Raw genomic sequence first — 17,919 nt, forward strand, 5'->3', positions numbered from 1 at the left:
CTATATATTTAATTTTCAGAACTTGTTTTTAATCCGAATATAACATATTTATATGTTTTTGGAATCAGCAAATGATGGAGAATAAGATAAACGTAAATTTGGATCGTTTGATAAATTTTTATTTTTTTTTACAATTTTCAGATTTTTAATGACCAAAGTCATTAATTAATTTTTAAGCCACCAAGCTGAAATGCAATACCGAAGTCCGGGCTTCGTCGAAGATTACTTGACCAAAATTTGAACCAATTTGGTTGAAAAATGAGGGCGTGACAGTGCCGCCTCAACTTTCACGAAAAGCCGGATATGACGTCATCAAAGACATTTATCAAAAAAATGAAAAAAACGTTCGGGGATTTCATACCCAGGAACTCTCATGTCAAATTTCATAAAGATCGGTCCAGTAGTTTAGTCTGAATCGCTCTACACACACACACACACACACGCACACACGCACACACGCACATACACCACGACCCTCGTTTCGATTCCCCCTCGATGTTAAAATATTTAGTCAAAACTTGACTAAATATAAAAAGAGAGAGAGAGAGAGAGAGAGAGAGAGAGAGAGAGAGAGACAGAGACAGACAGACAGAGAGACAGAGACAGACACCACCAGACAATGCTAATGACTTACTTGGCTCTCAAGGCAAGCTGTCGGTCGTTGGGACAGACCCAACGGTCAATGTTGCCGGCACCACCGAACTCCCCCATGTTACACACTCCCAGTGTTCTTGAAGTCACTGTCAAAAGTCCCTTATCCCACGACTTAGTGCAGATTCCAGCAACACATTACAGGAACACACTATGTTTCACATCCATTTCCGATAGTTACAATGGACTTCAGGTCTATAACTTGATTTCCCCGATTTCAGTAGTCGAACACCCAAGTTCCTTCACGCACGAATGTCTTTCACGTACAAATGTCATCGACACAGAATGTCATTGGGGAATAAATGTTCTTCATGCTAAATCGTCCATCACGTTGGTGTGTCCTTCACGCAATAATGTCCTTGTAGACTAATCTCTGCATGCAGATGTGTTAAATCCAACGAAACATTAACCTTTGCGTGACAGCACTGGCGGTTCTTACGGGAATCTAGTGGAATCAGACGGTTCTGATAGAAATCCAGTGGATCCAATGAAATAAGACGTTCTTACAGGAATTCAGTGGGATTGGGCCAGTCTGCGCCAAATAGCACTTGGACAGTTCCGTACTGTCAGTCTGGTGAATTACACACAAAACAGCGTGTGACAGAGAAAAGCGCGCTAAGTCCTCCAGAGCCCTCACAATTGAGTACAGCTCTGCAGACGAAGGGAAGCTTTGCAGATCACTTGAGGACAGCTTTGGCCTTTCCGGTGGCGAGTCCCTGTGGTGATGCTTGTGACGTAGGGAGTGATGCGACCCGATGCGGCCCCTCCCTCGGTGCAGGGTTAATCCTCAGGTTGAGTACAGCCCGTGGCACTAGGCGCGGTGTCCCGTGCAGATTTCGTTGTGCGGGCATGCAGGGCGTGTAATTAGCAGGCTTAAGAAACCGCCTTCCCTGGGAGACAGGAGGGAGACGGAGCGAGCTGTCTTCCCTGTCGGATCTGGCGTTAGTAATTGGCGTGGTCTTGTCTGTGGTGGGGCTGCTGTAGCTGCTCGTCCTGTTGCTGCGTCTGTTGCCTGTTGCTGGTCTGAACGTTGCCCTTCTTGCGTCTGGTCTAAATCTGCCCTTCCTGTGCCTGGTCTGAATGCTGCTCCTGTTGCTGGTTTAAATCTGCTCTTCCGGTCGCCGATCTGCTCTTCTTGTAGCTTTTGCTTTTCTGCTCTCTTCGTTGCTGGTCTATTTCTTTTCGTTACTGGTATGTTTTTGATCTTATACGGGTGTGCAGACGGCAGTTTCACTCCATGGCAGCCATCGTGACGTGTCGCGTTACCTCGTTGTCAGTCTGCAACACGAAACAGTCAGTGTCATTAGAGGGCTGCTTGACATCTCTGTGCTGTGTCTGTCTGCCCCCCCCTCCCCCGCGTATCTGTGTGCGTGTGTGCGCGCGCGTGTGTCACAATGTTTGTCTGTTATTTTCCTGAGCTGCTGCTTGACCATTTCGTCGTCTGTCCTGCTGGCGTTACATAGGTGAGCGCCGGGCCTTATCATGGGCGTTACATAGTAGAGCGGCGGGCCTTATCATGGGCGTTACATAGGTGAGCGGCGGGCCTTATCATGGGCGTCACATAGGTGAGGGCCGGCCTTATCATGGGCGTTACATAGGTGAGCGCCGGGCCTTATCATGGGCGTTACATAGGTGAGCGCCGGGCTTTATTATGGGCGTTACATAGGTGAGCGCCGGGCCTTATCATGGGCGTCACATAGGTGAGAGCCGGCCTTATCATGGACGTTACATAGGTGAGCGCCGGGCCTTATCATGGGCGTTACATAGGTGAGCGCCGGGCTTTATCATGGGCGTTACATAGGTGAGCGCCGGGCCTTATCATGGGCGTTACATAGGTGAGCACCGGGCCTTATCATGGGCGTTACATAGGTGAACGCCGGCCTTATCATGGACGTTACATAGGTGAGCGCCGGGCCTTATCATGGGCGTTACATAGGTGAGCGCCGGGCTTTATCATGGGCGTTACATAGGTGAGCGCCGGGCCTTATCATGGGCGTTACATAGGTGAGCGCCGGGCCTTATCATGGGCGTTACATAGGTGAACGCCGGCCTTATCATGGACGTTACATAGGTGAGCGCCGGGCCTTATCATGGGCGTTACATAGGTGAGCGCCGGGCTTTATCATGGGCGTTACATAGGTGAGCGCCGGGCCTTTTCATACTTTCACCTGGACACATACCAAGGATCCACAGTGTGGTTGCCTCCTGTGCAGAACGGGATTCTGTCATGTTTTAATGTCGCAGTTATACGAGTTCATAAAAACAAAGTCCCACATTCTGCATAGAGTGGCAGACACTGTAAAGTTAAAGCTACGTAACCGTTAAAAAGTCGTTGTCCAAATATAGATGACGCGGTCAACAAAGTTTTCGTTTCGTGCACAAACATTCCAAACACGACGCCCACTTTCCTGTTCGGTGCTCGTTTCAGATTCGTCTATTGGCGCATGAACGTGATGTCAGCCAAACGGACGCAACCTTGTTGGGCCAGTCTCCATGTTTCGCACGTGCGGTGACGGTCATGACAGCTGGACACACACAGTGATCTCGACCACTGACGGCCACGCTATCGATCGGTCAGTGTGAACCACTTGTAGCTCATCATCATCAAGTGTGTGTGCGTGTGTGTGTGTGTGTGTGTGTGTGTGTGTGTGTGCGTGTTTGTGTGTGTGTGCATGTGTGTGTGTGTGTGTGTATGTGTGTGAGTGTGTGTGTGTGTTATTTGTCCCAGCCTCCACGCACTGGCTTGCTGACTGACATAAGTGGTGGTAGTTCAGACTGTTCGCCAAATAGGGCTAAGCTCCACTTCGCATTCAACAACTGTCAGAACCTTAAAATGTAAACGTCTGTCTGTGATGTAATCTTATGTATCACAGAGATGGTGTAGCAAGCTTCAGATCTCTGTTTCACACTATAAGAAGCACACAAATCTAAGATCAGTGTGATAAGTCTTTATGAACGAGGGTATTGGCAAAAGCGAACAAGGGTTGGCTTATAAACCCAGCTCTCGCCCGCGAGAATGATTGTGTGAATCGTTTTCACAAACAAACACACAAAAAATGAAAATAGCACACTACAAGTGAGCATGTGCCAACACGTGTTCACTGAAGATACCTGTCTACGAGAGAGAGGGATAGTGAGAGAGGGTGCGGCAGAAAGACCAAATATTTTTTTTAAAAGCCGGCAAGCACACACACACACACACACACACACACACACACACACACACACACACACACACACACACACACACACACACACATCATTTGATGACGCAAACCACCTTTAGAATGACGCAAACCGCCTTCAGAATGACACAAACCGTCTTTAGAATGACGCCATCCGTTTCACCACTTCCTGTTGATCGTGGGACACAACAGAAAGTACCCGAGTGTTTCTCGTTTTATCTCCCGTCACCATAGTAACCAAACATTCATCACCATTGTGTGGAAACACTTCACTCGTTGGCAGATGTTCATCAGTCTGATTGTTATTCGCACAAAACTGCAAAATGCAGCCAAACACTCGCTTAAAAGAACATTAAGAGTCTTTTCCTTGAGAACAGTTCGGATTATTATAGTATTACTTATGTATTTTCATCTTTTAAAAAACAATTTTTCTAGATTATCGTATATAAACTAGTGGTCGTTGTCTCTGAATTTATTATTATTATTTTTTTTAATGCTTGTATGTTATTTCTTACGAGAAAACTTTTTATATGTAAAATGTTGAATTTTATTGTGTAATGTAAAGCGCCATGAGACTGCCATTTGGCGGTGAACAGCGCTATAAAAGAATGTAACATTACAAAAATCAAATTCCTGCCTGCTTCTGTGGGCTCTTTGGTGAATTAATTCTGCAGATTCATATTATAAACCAGTGAAAGTTAAGAACACAATTCATCACAAAAGTGGACCGGCACGGTTGGCCTCGTGGTGAGGCGTCCGCCCCGTGATCGGGAGGTCGTGGGTTCGAACCCCGGCCGGGTCATACCTAAGACTTTAAAATTGGCAATCTTGTGGCTGCTCCGCCATCTGGCATTAAGGGGTTAGTGCTAGGACTGGTTGGTCCGGTGTCAGAATAATGTGACTCTGTGAGACATGAAGCCTGTGCTGCGACTTCTGTCTTGTGTGTGGCGCACGTTATTATATATGTCAAAGCAGCACCGCCCTGATTCGTGGTCGCCTGGGCGTTAAGCAAACAAACAAACAAACAAACAAATCACCAAAGTCCCTGCACAGAAAACTCCCAGGCTGTTAGTACTTGTAATGTGTCCATGTGGAGGGATGGTCTAATTCCAGGTAAAAAGCTTGGACAGCTTCTTTTTCAGCCAAAAAGAAAGAGATCGAAGTAAATTAAACGTGAACATATTTATAATATAATATATATAATGGCGGCTGAATTTTTCTATCATGTCGACGACCTCTGTGACTGTCTAAAGCGACTATTGAAAAGCACCCTTTTTGTACATTCATAACGTTGTGACAGCTGCAATTATATTTTTCTCGCCGCTGAAGCTCCTTTGACTGCCTAATTGCAATCCATTTTTATGATGAACACTGTGCTGGCGTTATTAAACGCCTGAGTCACTCTGTTATGTGTTTAAGTACAGTTTGAATCAGTTTACATCTGTAGTAAGAAATTTTAATGAAGTGATACTCCATCCCAACCCCCCCTCCCCCCTCCCCCCTTCTCCAACAACAGAGTCATTACGGGAAACGATATCTCTTTACGTTTTCTGACTTTTCTTCTCTGGATTAAAACAAAATTGTCAATCACGTCAAAAGTGAAAGCTAAAGTTGCACACGACACCTCATATTGACGACGAAATAGGACATGAATTTCCCAGCAGGGCAACTTAACTGTTTATCTTTTATGTGCAAAGAACATGGTGATTGTTGTCATGAAAAAAGCCTTCAGTTTTCCACATTTGTTTGTTTGTTTGTTTGTTTGCTTAGCCGACCACGAAGGGCCATATCAGGGCGGTATTTTTCCACATGACATGCATTATAAAAACAAGTAAAAAGAATAAAGCAGACCAACACCATCACCAGACCTGTTTACCCCCATAAGTGTTTTGGAGTAATGCTCAGCCCCAAAAATAGTAATCCTGGCACAAAAATAGTAATCATCCAGCATTCGTCGCCAATTACAACGCACATGACAACTGTGTCTGCGAAACGCAATCATGCACATATATCCATCATTCACACATCAGTCAGTTTTTGTAGTCATCATAATTTCAAAGAAGATCACATCAAAAGCACATGCATCACTGATTCTTTTTCTTTTGCTCGTAGTAGGCCTTTTTCAGTGTGTCAAGCGCTTCTCTACTGTACTTGCGCTTGCCGAATGAGTGAGGGTGAGACTTCACCACTAGAATAAGGCTCTCCAGCGTCTCATCAGACAGACATGATCTCTGGTCAGTCCTGTGCTTTTTCACCCCATTTTGCCATTGAAAAAAACAATGCCAAACATGTGAATAGATTAAAAAAAAAAAAAAAAAAAAAAAAAAATATATATATATATTTTTTTTTTTACATTTTTTTTATTTATGAAAATCGTAGTCTTGACACGAATAGCGGAATGGCGTATTTTTTCAGAAAATCGTAATAAATTACGCCAAAATCGTAAGGGTAAACAGGTCTGCACCACCATCACTTCAACTTTCTCCTTTTCTAAAAGGATCCCCACAATTAAACAATAGTATCACTAAGCGTATCAGGACAATTCCCCCCCCCCCCCGGACATACCCCCCCCCCTGGACAACTCCCCCCCTAGGACAACGCCCCCCCCCCTAGGATAACTCCCCCCCGGTCAATTTCTCCCTAGACAATACCCCCCGAGGACAACCCCCCCACACACCAATACCCCCCCCCCCCCGTCTCCCCCCCCCCCCAAAAAAAAAATCAATTTCAGAAGTGATTATTATCGTTAACTTTCTTCCCTTGCTGCGGATCATAGAAATCATCAGTGAGCATTCATCAGTATTTTACAACTCAGATTGCTGCCCTGGGTTTTGTTCATCAGTGAGTATAAATCAGTATTTTAAAGCTCAGAGGTGTTATATAAAAGGGATTATTTTACTTTGACCTTGCTTCAGGATAGTACACAATGGAGTTTAGTTTGACAACAAGAGGTGCTCGCTGCATTTTGTTTGAAAATCATGTCTACGTAAAACAAAAAGACTTAACCAAAGGTGCAGAATGTTGGGAGTGTGAAAAGAGGCGAGATCGTGGATGTAAGGCGAAGATTCACGTAAAAGAAACACAGCTGAAGAAGAAAATCAATGACCACAACCATTCTGGAAACCGAGGAAGAGGTGATATTGTGAAGTTGAGGGCAGTGAAGTTCTCTGGCAGTACGCAAGATTGCTGCCCTGGCTTTTGTTCCTCAAGAAGACGTGATTTGCGTCTTTGACCATATGGAAGAGGCGAACGAACCAAAAAACCACTACAAAAAGCATAACAGGAGCACACTTTTCACGCAGGGGAATGCAAGTTTCCACAGCCACTGAAACAAAAAATGTTAGCTCACGTGCGCCTTACTCTTCAAGTGTGATAACAACGATGATGCATGAAGAAACTAGTTTGAAATGAATACCCAGGGGGGTATTTTTCCGGGGGGGGGGGGGGGAATTGACCCGGGGGGAGAAGTCCTAGGGGGGAAATGTCCTAGGGGGGAATGTCCAGGGGGGGATTGTCTGGGGGGAAAAAGTCCAGGGGGGTGAAGTCCGGGGGGGGGGGGGGGGGGGATTGTCCAAGAACCCACAAAGATACAGACGTCTATCTGTTAGCAACGTGCGTTGGCTACTGACTTTTTCTGCTCAATCGGTTGCCGTGGTTGCAACAGAAAAACACACTAACGTCAGCTCTGGCCTAAAAAGTTATTCTCGCTAAAAGTTTTAATCAGAAATATTGGCGCACGTGCTTAATCATATAAAGGAACAACGACTATGGAACGCGAACACTGACTTGCTACCCGGTGGAATTTACCGGTGTCCTTCCGCAATGAACAGGGTATTTCTCAATTTGATTGGCTCTCTCAACAATACTGGCATAATTTGGACCAATGAAAGCTTAAGATACCTGGTAGATTGTGACCGAGCAGAAAGCTCCGCCAACCTAGGTAGAAAATGCTCCAACGCACCCACACGCACACACGAGCGAGCAAGCAAGCAAGCAAGCAAGCAAACACACACACACACACACACACGCACGCACGCAAGCAAGCAAGCAAGCAAGCAAACACACACGCACACACACACACACACACACACACACACAGAGCGCAGATAAAATGAAATGACATAGAAGACACAATGAGATGCAGAACAATAAATCCGAGGGCAACAACACTCCCTGCAAGAAGTTGACAGGTCTGATCGTATCTGAGCGTCTTTATCTTCTTGCTTTTCTTTTTTCCAAACCTTCTACAACCTCTCCCACAGTGGTCTCCTGTCGGGGCGGAATTCACGACATATTCCGATTAAAACTTGATTGCTACGCTTCCACTCATGGAAGAAGTGCATCGGCAGGTCTGAGAGCACCACAAAGTTGTTTTTTCTCAATTTTTAAACATTCTACAACGGTGATATACAGACACAATGCAGGGCTGGGTCTAGAGGGGGGTGGGGGGGTGTATGTGTTCTGGAAGCCCCCCCCCCTCCCTTATCCGTCAAATGTACATTTTATTCAAGGATAGACCCAAAATGTCCACAGCATTGGAGGGGGGGCATTTTGTGGTCAGTCCCTGAACCGCTGCCTCATTTTGGAAGCCTCTGCCTATTATACACTTGATCCAGCCCTGCACTGATCTCCTGTCACGATGGGATGCAGAACGGATACCCATCACGCTCTGCAGAAGTGCATGTGTGTGTGTGTGTGTGTGTGTGTGTGTGTGTGTGTGTGTGTGTGTGTGTGTGTGTGTGTGTGTGTGTGTGTTTGTTTGTTTGTTTGTTTGTTTGCTTGCTTGCTCGTGTGTGTGTGCGTGTGTGTGTGTGTGTGTGTGTGTGTGTTTTCTTGCTTGCTCGTGTGTGTGTGTGTGTGTGTGTGTTTGCTTGCTCGTGTGTGCCTGTGTGCCTGTGTGTGTGTGTTTGTTTGTGTGTGTGTGTGTGTGTGTGTGTGTGTGTGTGTGTGTGTGTGTGTGTGTGCTTGCTTGCTCGTGTGTGCCTGTGTGCCTGTGTGTGTGTGTTTGTTTGTGTGTGCGTGTGTGTGTGTGTGTCTGTGTGTGTGTGTGTGTGTGTGTGTGTGCTTGCTTGCTTGCTCGTGTGTGCCTGTGTGTTTGTTTGTGTGTGTGTGTGTGTATGTGTGTGTGTGTGTGTGTGTGTGTGTGTGTGTGTGTGTGTGTGTGTGTTCATTCACCTAGTGCATGAACAGGTCTGATAGCATTTCAATCGTTTTTCTCTCACCATTTTTAAACCTTCGACAACAGTGGTCTTCTGCCACGGCGGAACGCAGAACAAATCTCGGTTAAAACTCGGGGGCTGTTGACCCGTGATTTGCAAAAATGTAAAACATTTTACAAATTGCGGGGCGCGCCCCCTGATTTGTGACAATCATTTTACAAATCACGAAAATGCGCCCGATATTTTCTTGTCATCTCGAAAGTCCAGGGATCTATTAGCTTGGCGGTAATTACGATGATGAGAATTTTGTTGAGAACTCACGTGCACATGTTTGTGACGGACACACCGACAGACAGACAAATCTGCTCTTATCACGCTTCGAAATCGAAATATAAAAAAAATAACATGTGCAGATTAACTCACACTTTCATTTTTATATGAATTTTTGGCCTGGGATCCCTTTGTGGTTGACTGGGCTCTAAACAACAAATAATTATTAGTAATAATAAAAGGCATTTATTACTTTGTGGACAGCGATTTATTTTTACATTTTAACAAATCGCGGTTTTAGGTTCGACGTAATTTGCTCTTCCTGCTCCTAGCAGAAGTTCACGGGACATATCTTAAATTTCTGTTTCTGTCATTTATTTGAAACCTTATACAGCGGCGAAATGCAGACACAATTTAATCTGCCACTGCGGCACGCAGAACGAATCCCGGTTAAACTTGAAGGCTGTGCTTCTTCTACACCTAGCTAAAGTGCATGGGACAGATCTAATCGCATTTAAATATCGTTTTTTCTTTAAATTTCTGTTTGTTCGTCCCCCCCCCCCCCCCCCCCATTTATTTGAAACCTTCTACAGCAGTGAACATACGGCACAATGGTCTCCTGCCTCGGCGGAACGCAGAACGGATCCCGATTGATTAAAACTCGAGGGCTATAATGCTCCTCTTGTTCCTAGCTAAAGTGCATGGGACATATATCTAATCGCATCTGAATGTCGTTTTTTTCTTAACAAGTTCTGTTTTTTCGTGTTTTTCTCTCTCATTTATTTGAAACCTTCTACAACAGTGAACTGCTGAACGGATTCCGATTCAACTCGAGGGCTAACAGAAGTGACGGACATGCCTGATAGCACCTAAAAGTCTTGTCTTTTTTTCTCCGTCTTTTTACATCGATGACCCGAAGACACAATGTTCTGCCACGGTGGAACGCAGAACGGATTCCGATTAATTTTTGTTACAAGGAATTAATGAATTTCTTACCGCATATTCATTAATCCTTATAACAAAAAGTAATTTAAAATCAACTGTAGTCTTTTGTCCAAAATCGTTCTATATTAACGTAGGTTAATACATGTGTATCCTTGTGTCAAATATTATAAATTTCTGATTTATGATGTTGCTGTAAAACCGTTTCCTAAAAATCCAATATGGCGCTGTTTATGCCAGTTTCCATAGCAACGGCAGTCTATGTTCATTAGTATTGACACTTTTTTCATTTATTGTTATAAGTCACTTCAATAACAGCCCACAAAAATAAATTATTCCATGTATTCTCCAAGTTTATTTTTTGGTAATTTTACTGCCTCACATCGCCTACTCGAAGGCTACGCTCCCAGGTTATATACAGGGTGTCTAAAAAAAAAAGTACCCGATTTTCTTTCAATACTACAGACAAGTCAGTATATTTATTGAAATCATTTTTGCGTGATATTGTAATCAGTTCATAGGAGTTTTGTCCCCAGTTCACAGCTTTCAGTTGAGATTGTCTGTTTCTTCACACCACGTGGTCAATGTAGTCACCCCGTTTTCCAATGAAAGACTGCATCCTCATTGCCATAATTATTGTTCATTACATTGAGGAATGTTTCCTATGTGGGATGTTCTGGATTTCTCTGAGAATGTTTGCCTTCAGTTGTTGTAGGTTTCTTGGTCTGGGGTACATATTAGCGTATTAGTTTACATATATTAGTTTTTCCATTTCTCGGTACTGATGTTTCAATGTCTTTTTGGGTACTTTTGTTTTGAGACACCCTATACTTAGGGTATATACCTAGCAGAAGTGCATGGACCTACAGCCTCACAAAGTCTGTTCTTTTCCTCTTTTGTTTTTTCTCCTCTTCATCTTTTGACATTGCTGACCCGCTGATGCAATGATCTCCTGCCACAGGGGAATTCAGGAGGGACCCCGATTAAAATACGAGGGTTGCGGTCCCCACAGTGCACGGACAGGGGGCTGATCGGTGTGCATGTGAAAGTCGGGAATTCGCCGACGATTGCCGTTAATCTGGTCATGATTGCCTCACACGCTCGGCTCCCTCGGGAATCGGCTCTCCACAAAGGTCACCATGGCAACCAGAGAATCAATGGCAGTTGCCCGGCGCTGCCCATTGTTGGTAAAAGCATTTTTTTAAATTAATTTGGGGGGGGGGGGGCAGGCGGGGGGGGGGGGGGGTGGAGGAAGGTGGCGAGAGTGGTGTTTGGTACGGTGTTGGGAGGGGAAGAGCAGTTGGAAATACTAAATTGCCAGTCTGTCTGGCTTACTTGCTGTGTGTGTGTGTGTGTGTGTGTGTGTGTGTGTATGTGTGTGTGTATGTGTGTGTGTGTGTGTGTGTGTGCAGGGCCGGACTAGGCGAAGAGGAGGGGGGGTTGCCAGTGGTGGTCCAGGGGGATGTTCCCCCTTGCGGGGTCAAGGGGCAGAGCCCCTTGTGGGGGTCAGGGGGCAAAGCCCCCTGAAGCTGATGGGTAGGTCATATTCTGAGATAGGAAAATGGTCGCTCCTTGCATGAAACGGCATAAAATAAACAATAATAAAAAATGTTTTAAATAAGTGAGGTACATGTTTAGGCTAGGGGGGGGGGTTGCGCAACCCCCATAACCCCCCCGGTAGTCCGGCCCTGGTGTGTGAGTGTGAGTGTATGTGTGTGTGTGTGTGTTTGTGTGCGTGCGTACGTGTGTGTGTGATAAACCATTTTCAGCAAATTCCATCACAACGAATAACAAACAATTTGTGCCGACAGGATAATAATGTTGGATGTTGTTATAGTGACATCTTTCTCGCCAGTCAGCAGGACTTAGTCAACTCGGCGCAGACAGTCGGAATTAGGATCAAGCTAACTCGGCCAGCCTCAGAACGAAATCTCATCAGACAGCACAGACACGCTATTGTTGATAGATTAAAGCTACTGTCCTGCACAGTCAATTGTCTCGTTGTTTTGGGTTTGTTGTGGAAGGTGCGTGCGTGCGTGTGCGTGCGTGTGTGTGTGTGTGTGTGTGTGTGTGTGTGAGAGAGCGTGCGTCCAGGTGTGTCTGTGTGTGTGTGTGCGCATCTGCTTGAAGGTGCATGCGTGTGTGTATTCATGTAACCTCCACAAATGCCAATAGACAAATTCCGAAAATAACTTTGTCGGGTTTATATGCGTTGTGAAAGAATGAATACCCTTGCTTTTTACTAGGACAAACATTGGAGGGACCAATCACTAGCTAGGGGTGTGTGGACAAACATTGGAGGGACCAATCACTAGCTAGGAGTGTGTGGACAAACATTGGAGGGACCAATCACTAGCTAGGGGTGTGTGGACAAACATTGGAGGGACCAATCACTAGCTAGGAGTGTGTGGACAAACATTGGAGGGACCAATCACTAGCTAGGAGTGTGTGGACAAACATTGGAGGGACCAATCACTAGCTAGGAGTGTGTGGACAAACATTGGAGGGACCAATCACTAGCTAGGAGTGTGTCGTAATCACGTGGACATGAGCACGTGTGAAATTATTTGTCAGAGGTAAAGCAAGGGCATTCACTCTTTCACAACCCGACGGAGTTACTTCCGAAAATCGTCTATCCTCACCAACGAGTCAGCAGAAGTTTGTCAACTCGGCGCAGACAGTCAGAATTAGGATTAAGCGAACCCAGCCAGCCTCAGAAATAAATCTCATCAGACACGCCAGACGTTGATCGATTGAACGTACAATCCTGCTCAAATGTGGTAAGGGGCTTTACAGTTACACAGACTTGGGTGGTGGGGGTGGGCGATGACTTTCTTTAGTTTAGTACAACGAAAGTATTTATTCACAAACTTTCTACAGCAACAACGGAAAGAAAAAAAACATGATTTAAAAAAAAACTTTTAGTCCTTCTATTTCTACGAATTAAGTTCTACCTTCCTTCAGTAAAGTTAATTCGTATAAAATAAATAGAAAAATTGTAACAGGGCTTTAATTTAAGTAGCACAGTTCTATTCTAACATCGACAAAGCCCCACTCACACTTAGATGAACACTACTTATCACATTACCAGGTACATAGAACAGAAACAAAAAGAACCATTAAAAAGAAATCTGAGTGTCCCTTATGAAAATTAATGTTCCCGAAGCACACAAAATCAATCAATCAATCAATCAATATGAGGCTTATATCGCGCGTATTCCGTGGGTACAGTTCTAAGCGCAGGGATTTTTATTTTTTTTATTTTTAATGCAATTTATATCGCGCACATATTCAAGGCGCAGGGATTTATTTATGCCGTGTGAGATGGATTTTTTTTTACACAATACATCACGCATTCACATCGGCCAGCAGATCGCAGCCATTTCGGCGCATATCCTACTTTTCACGGCCTATTATTCCAAGTCACACGGGTATTTTGGTGGACATTTTTATCTATGCCTATACAATTTTGCCAGGAAAGACCCTTTTGTCAATCGTGGGATCTTTAACGTGCACACCCCAATGTAGTGTACACGAAAGGAGGGTAACAATTAAAATCTCGATTATCATAGCTTGTTTTGTGTCTACACTAAGGGGATCATATTGATCTTGACCGTTTGGGGGAGAGGAGTTTCTGAAAATTGGACGAATCTGAACAAAAATGAGGGAATCCAATATAACTTAATCTATACGCGAACGACACGATTTACTCGTAAACGCACCAAGAATGGTAATTAGTTACATCAAAGTGAGTGAATGCGCTTTAGGGCGCTGCTTCTCTCCGGTGTTGGAAACAGAAAATAGCATAGAAGCGCCGCCTGTTAGTGACCTGGTGACCTCATCACGTACACAAACAAGGGAAGTAACTCAGTGGAAGTAATCCACAACGAGTGCTCTTTCTTCGTCTATTTTACGATATTCGATAAAGATTTTAAAAAATCAACTGCTTTTGGCAGTCCTCATTGCGCGGTAGCATTATCTTTAACGCAAAATTTAAGGTATAACTTTGGAAGCAACCTGAAGGCCTTTTTTTCTTAGGCATTACTCCCTTTACTGAGAGCTGGCCCTAAGAAACTGTACTGCCTCACCTGATCCAACATCATTATCCCAGTAAATATAATGTGTGTATGTGGGTGCGCGTGCGTGGGTTTCTGTGGGTGTAAATATGCGTGACAGGTGCGCAAGAAAGAATTTCTATACCGGTAGGGGTGAATGTGCGAAATGTCAACATGCCAGTACGATACATACCACACAACAGCAGTAGTAGCAAGTTATAATACGTGGCTGTTAACGGTATGTGACGAACAAAACTTGCGTGACGCCGCGGTAAGCTGGATATGACAAATAACGCGATATAAACAGTGCATGGCGAAGACTGCCGCGATATAAACAGTGCATGACAAGGCCTAAAAAAAAATAGGTGTGGTTACGGTAACCCGACCTACCCTATTTTTAGGGGCCGATCCTATAACTTTTTATTACATTTGTCAAAAAAACAAAACAAAAAAAAAACAAGTGCAAAAAACGCAATGAAAGCGAAAGCGCCCGTGTCGCACACTTATTTCCCTGTCAAGTAGGTTTAATTTGTACACATTAGAAAAAAAAGTTAAAAAAAAAAAAGTGATTGCCTACCTACCTACCCTATTTTTTTGGCTATGTTACCGTAACCATACCTATTTTTTTTTTTGGCCCAAAGACTATGCCTTTCATTTAGACGGCCTCACACATCTTTTCGCGACAATAGGAAATACACAAGCATTCCCTCCACACGACAACGTAGCTGTCTTGGCAATTACGTTGATAATCCCACTAGTGACCACACACATAAACTGCTTACTAGAAAAACATATACAGTCCTCGGAAAACGGATTCCCACACGACATCGAGTGGATCACTGATGTAGACCAGTATACCCCCTTCCCCCTGCCCCCATTCCCTCAGTGAAGGAGAGATAGGAATAACACCCACAACAAGATTTTATAAGAAACACGTACTTTGACAAATAACAAAACGTTAAAAAGCCACACTTTATATGACCACCTCAGCTTTGACAAGCAAGTCATATAACTTGATGCGCAGACTCAGAGACGGTATCCATGTTCCACCCCCGTGTCACCACTGTGGCACGTAAAAGATCTTGGTCATTTTGCCATAAGAGTAGGTAGCTGATTACACTTAAACACGCACACGCCTGGGTAGTGCGACTCTGTTGCTGCTAGCTTTCCACTGGGAGGAAGTGATCCAAATTTCCCGGCGATGGGACACTAAAGTGATCAACATGTAAAAAAAAACTATTCCAAAAACAAAGAAAATCCTACCTTTCTTGTTTTTTGATTATGTAAAAAACCGAAAATATTTTTAGCTCCAGCTTGCTGGTCCAACAAACTGACGACCTACAAGCCACTTCCCCCGTCACGCACTTTAGCAAAACACACACGTACACCCGCCCAATGTATTGATTCCGAGGACCACAGCTTGCTCCGTGCAGCGAATACAGAACAGAGGGAGACGTGTGTGTTTCCCCCTCTTGCACCACACGTGTTGCGAAAGTTGGCATCATATTTACACCACGTAAACAAGGAAAGAAAAAGACAGAGCGTGCATATTTGCAGGGTCGATAGACTCGGTTAACACTAAGACGCAGATGTGGTCATCTGTCTTACATCTCTCTTACTCACCGCACTGGACTAAAAAAAAACCACCAGACGATAGTTTGAACTTACAGGCAGTTCAACGTCCGTGCGGAGCGTGACTACCGTTACCCATAACCATCGTTTACTTTTAATCAAAGGTATTATTCTCCTGCAACGCGTAACAATAGAATCAGTTTTAATGCAAAACGCATCATCTAGGTTTAGGATAAGCCTAGCAGGTTTCTGTCTGACGTTGGCCGGAGCACAACCATGTCAGGATGAAACCAAATAAAGCTTGCATTTTACTAGCCTTATCCGGTTCTTGTGATTTTTACGCGGAAAACAACAAATGAGAGTGAGTGAGTGCGGAGAGAGAGAGAGAGGGGGGGGTGAGAGAGAGAGAGAAAAAGAGAAAGAAGAGAGAGAGAGAAAAAGAGAAAGAAAGAGAGAGAGAAAAAGAGAAAGAGAGAGAGAGAGAGTGTGTGTGAGAGATAAGAGAAAGGGAGGGAGGGATACAACATTATACATCTTACAAAACGTGTGAAATCGGTATGGGAAGACACATGCTGGAACTGTGTATAACACAACTACCCCCCACCTCAATCTATACACGACTCATATTATAACCATCAAAGTTACCCTGTCTATGCACAGTAATGCACATCGACCAGTATTCGTTCACTGTTGCAGCTTTATGTACATCGAATAACTCCCCATAGCCTCCCCCCCCCCCCTTTTCTTTTAATTAGCTAACCTACCACACCCCCGCCACATCTGTTTCGCTTCAGGCCTATAAACATGATGATGATCATCAAAGGCAAAACGATCAATCGTGAGATAGCTACCTTCTCGGGTGAGTTGCCATCGCCTTTCGATCACAGGCAAACGACGCTGGCATGGGAGGAGGGAGGGAGGGAGGGGGGTCTGGCGGGGGGTCTGGCGGGGGGTCTGGCGGGGGCCTCCTTAACTTTGTGTCCCTCATAACAACAAATAGAGTGAGAGTAGCGGTAGCATTAATTGATCCCCCCCCCCTCCCCCCAACAACTTATCCCAACCAGTGATGTTCCTGTGGTTCAGATGTGTTACTATTAGTAATAGTATTACAAGCAGTGTAACAATGTATACCTAGAAACACTCACACCACCAAAGACCAAGAGATCACAAACAAACAAAAAATAGCTGCTGGTGACAGACGGTGATTTACAATTTGTATTGCACTACCACGTTCACCGAGTTGTGTTTTGATATACAAAGAGTACTACTCCAAGCACTGTCTAGTTTTCAAACCAACACAGTGTTGTTATTAGACCTCGGGTGCATGCCGTGCTTTTCTGGTCTGCCCCTAGGTCGACTGTTCGATAGTTTTGACATGTAGGAAGTCTTTTGGACTTAATTTTTTTATTAACTAATTTCCGTGAAAGGCACCAATGCCTTTATATAAAAAAAATGTGCACAGGCTGTTAATGTTTGTCAAATAACCAAGTTGAGGGTTGGTCTTAGGCCAAAAAAAAAATAGGTCTGTTTACGGTAACCCGACCGACCCTAGTTTTTTCGCGCGACCCTAGACTTTTTTTGGCATTTGGGGAAAAAAAAAAAAAAAAAAAAAAAAAATCTTGTTTTTTTGGCAAAATAACGTAACAATATGGTTTTTTGGAAAAAAAAAAGAAAAAAAAATCCCGACCTGACCGACCCTATTTTTTTGGCCTATGTTACCGTAAACAGACCTATTTTTTTTTTTGGCCTTATCCAAAGTGAAAGCCAGACCATACCCGAGACGGTGAGGCAAACTGATTTCACGAGGCGGAGTGTGCCAGAGATGTGTGCGGGGGGTGGGAGGGTGGTGAACCACTGTACATAAAGGAAAAGTTTGTGTGCGTGCCTGTGTGTGTTCTTAATCTAAGACAAATGTCGCCAATGTTTTTACAGAGTGACGTTAAATAAACGATTTTATCATCATCATCGATGGCACGGAATTTTGGTCCAAAAAACGTGTTTTTAGGTTCTCAGCATTTTAAGGTACTTTAAACACCATAAAATAATTGTGCAATGTAATGCTGTCGTCGTCAACCTCATTCTTGC

At 44.3% G+C, this 17,919-nt stretch overlaps 2 protein-coding genes across 2 annotated transcripts in view; one reads left to right on the forward strand and one right to left on the reverse strand.

Annotated features, from left to right (window-relative positions):
• LOC138975220 (rabphilin-3A-like) overlaps positions 1-17,919 on the reverse strand; it is a gene marked incomplete in the record, with an annotated part of 87,186 nt that overhangs the window by 59,178 nt on the left and 10,089 nt on the right. The window contains 1 exon segment of the mRNA XM_070347872.1: positions 635-1,929. Coding sequence (XP_070203973.1) covers positions 635-711 — 77 coding nt within the window.
• The window catches only part of LOC138975223 (lysosomal phospholipase A and acyltransferase-like), a 204,536-nt gene that overhangs the window by 26,074 nt on the left and 160,543 nt on the right, over positions 1-17,919 (forward strand). The window lies entirely within an intron of this gene.

This window comes from Littorina saxatilis, linkage group LG9, assembly GCF_037325665.1.
Source record: "Littorina saxatilis isolate snail1 linkage group LG9, US_GU_Lsax_2.0, whole genome shotgun sequence".
In the NCBI taxonomy this organism is placed as follows: domain Eukaryota; kingdom Metazoa; phylum Mollusca; class Gastropoda; order Littorinimorpha; family Littorinidae; genus Littorina; species Littorina saxatilis.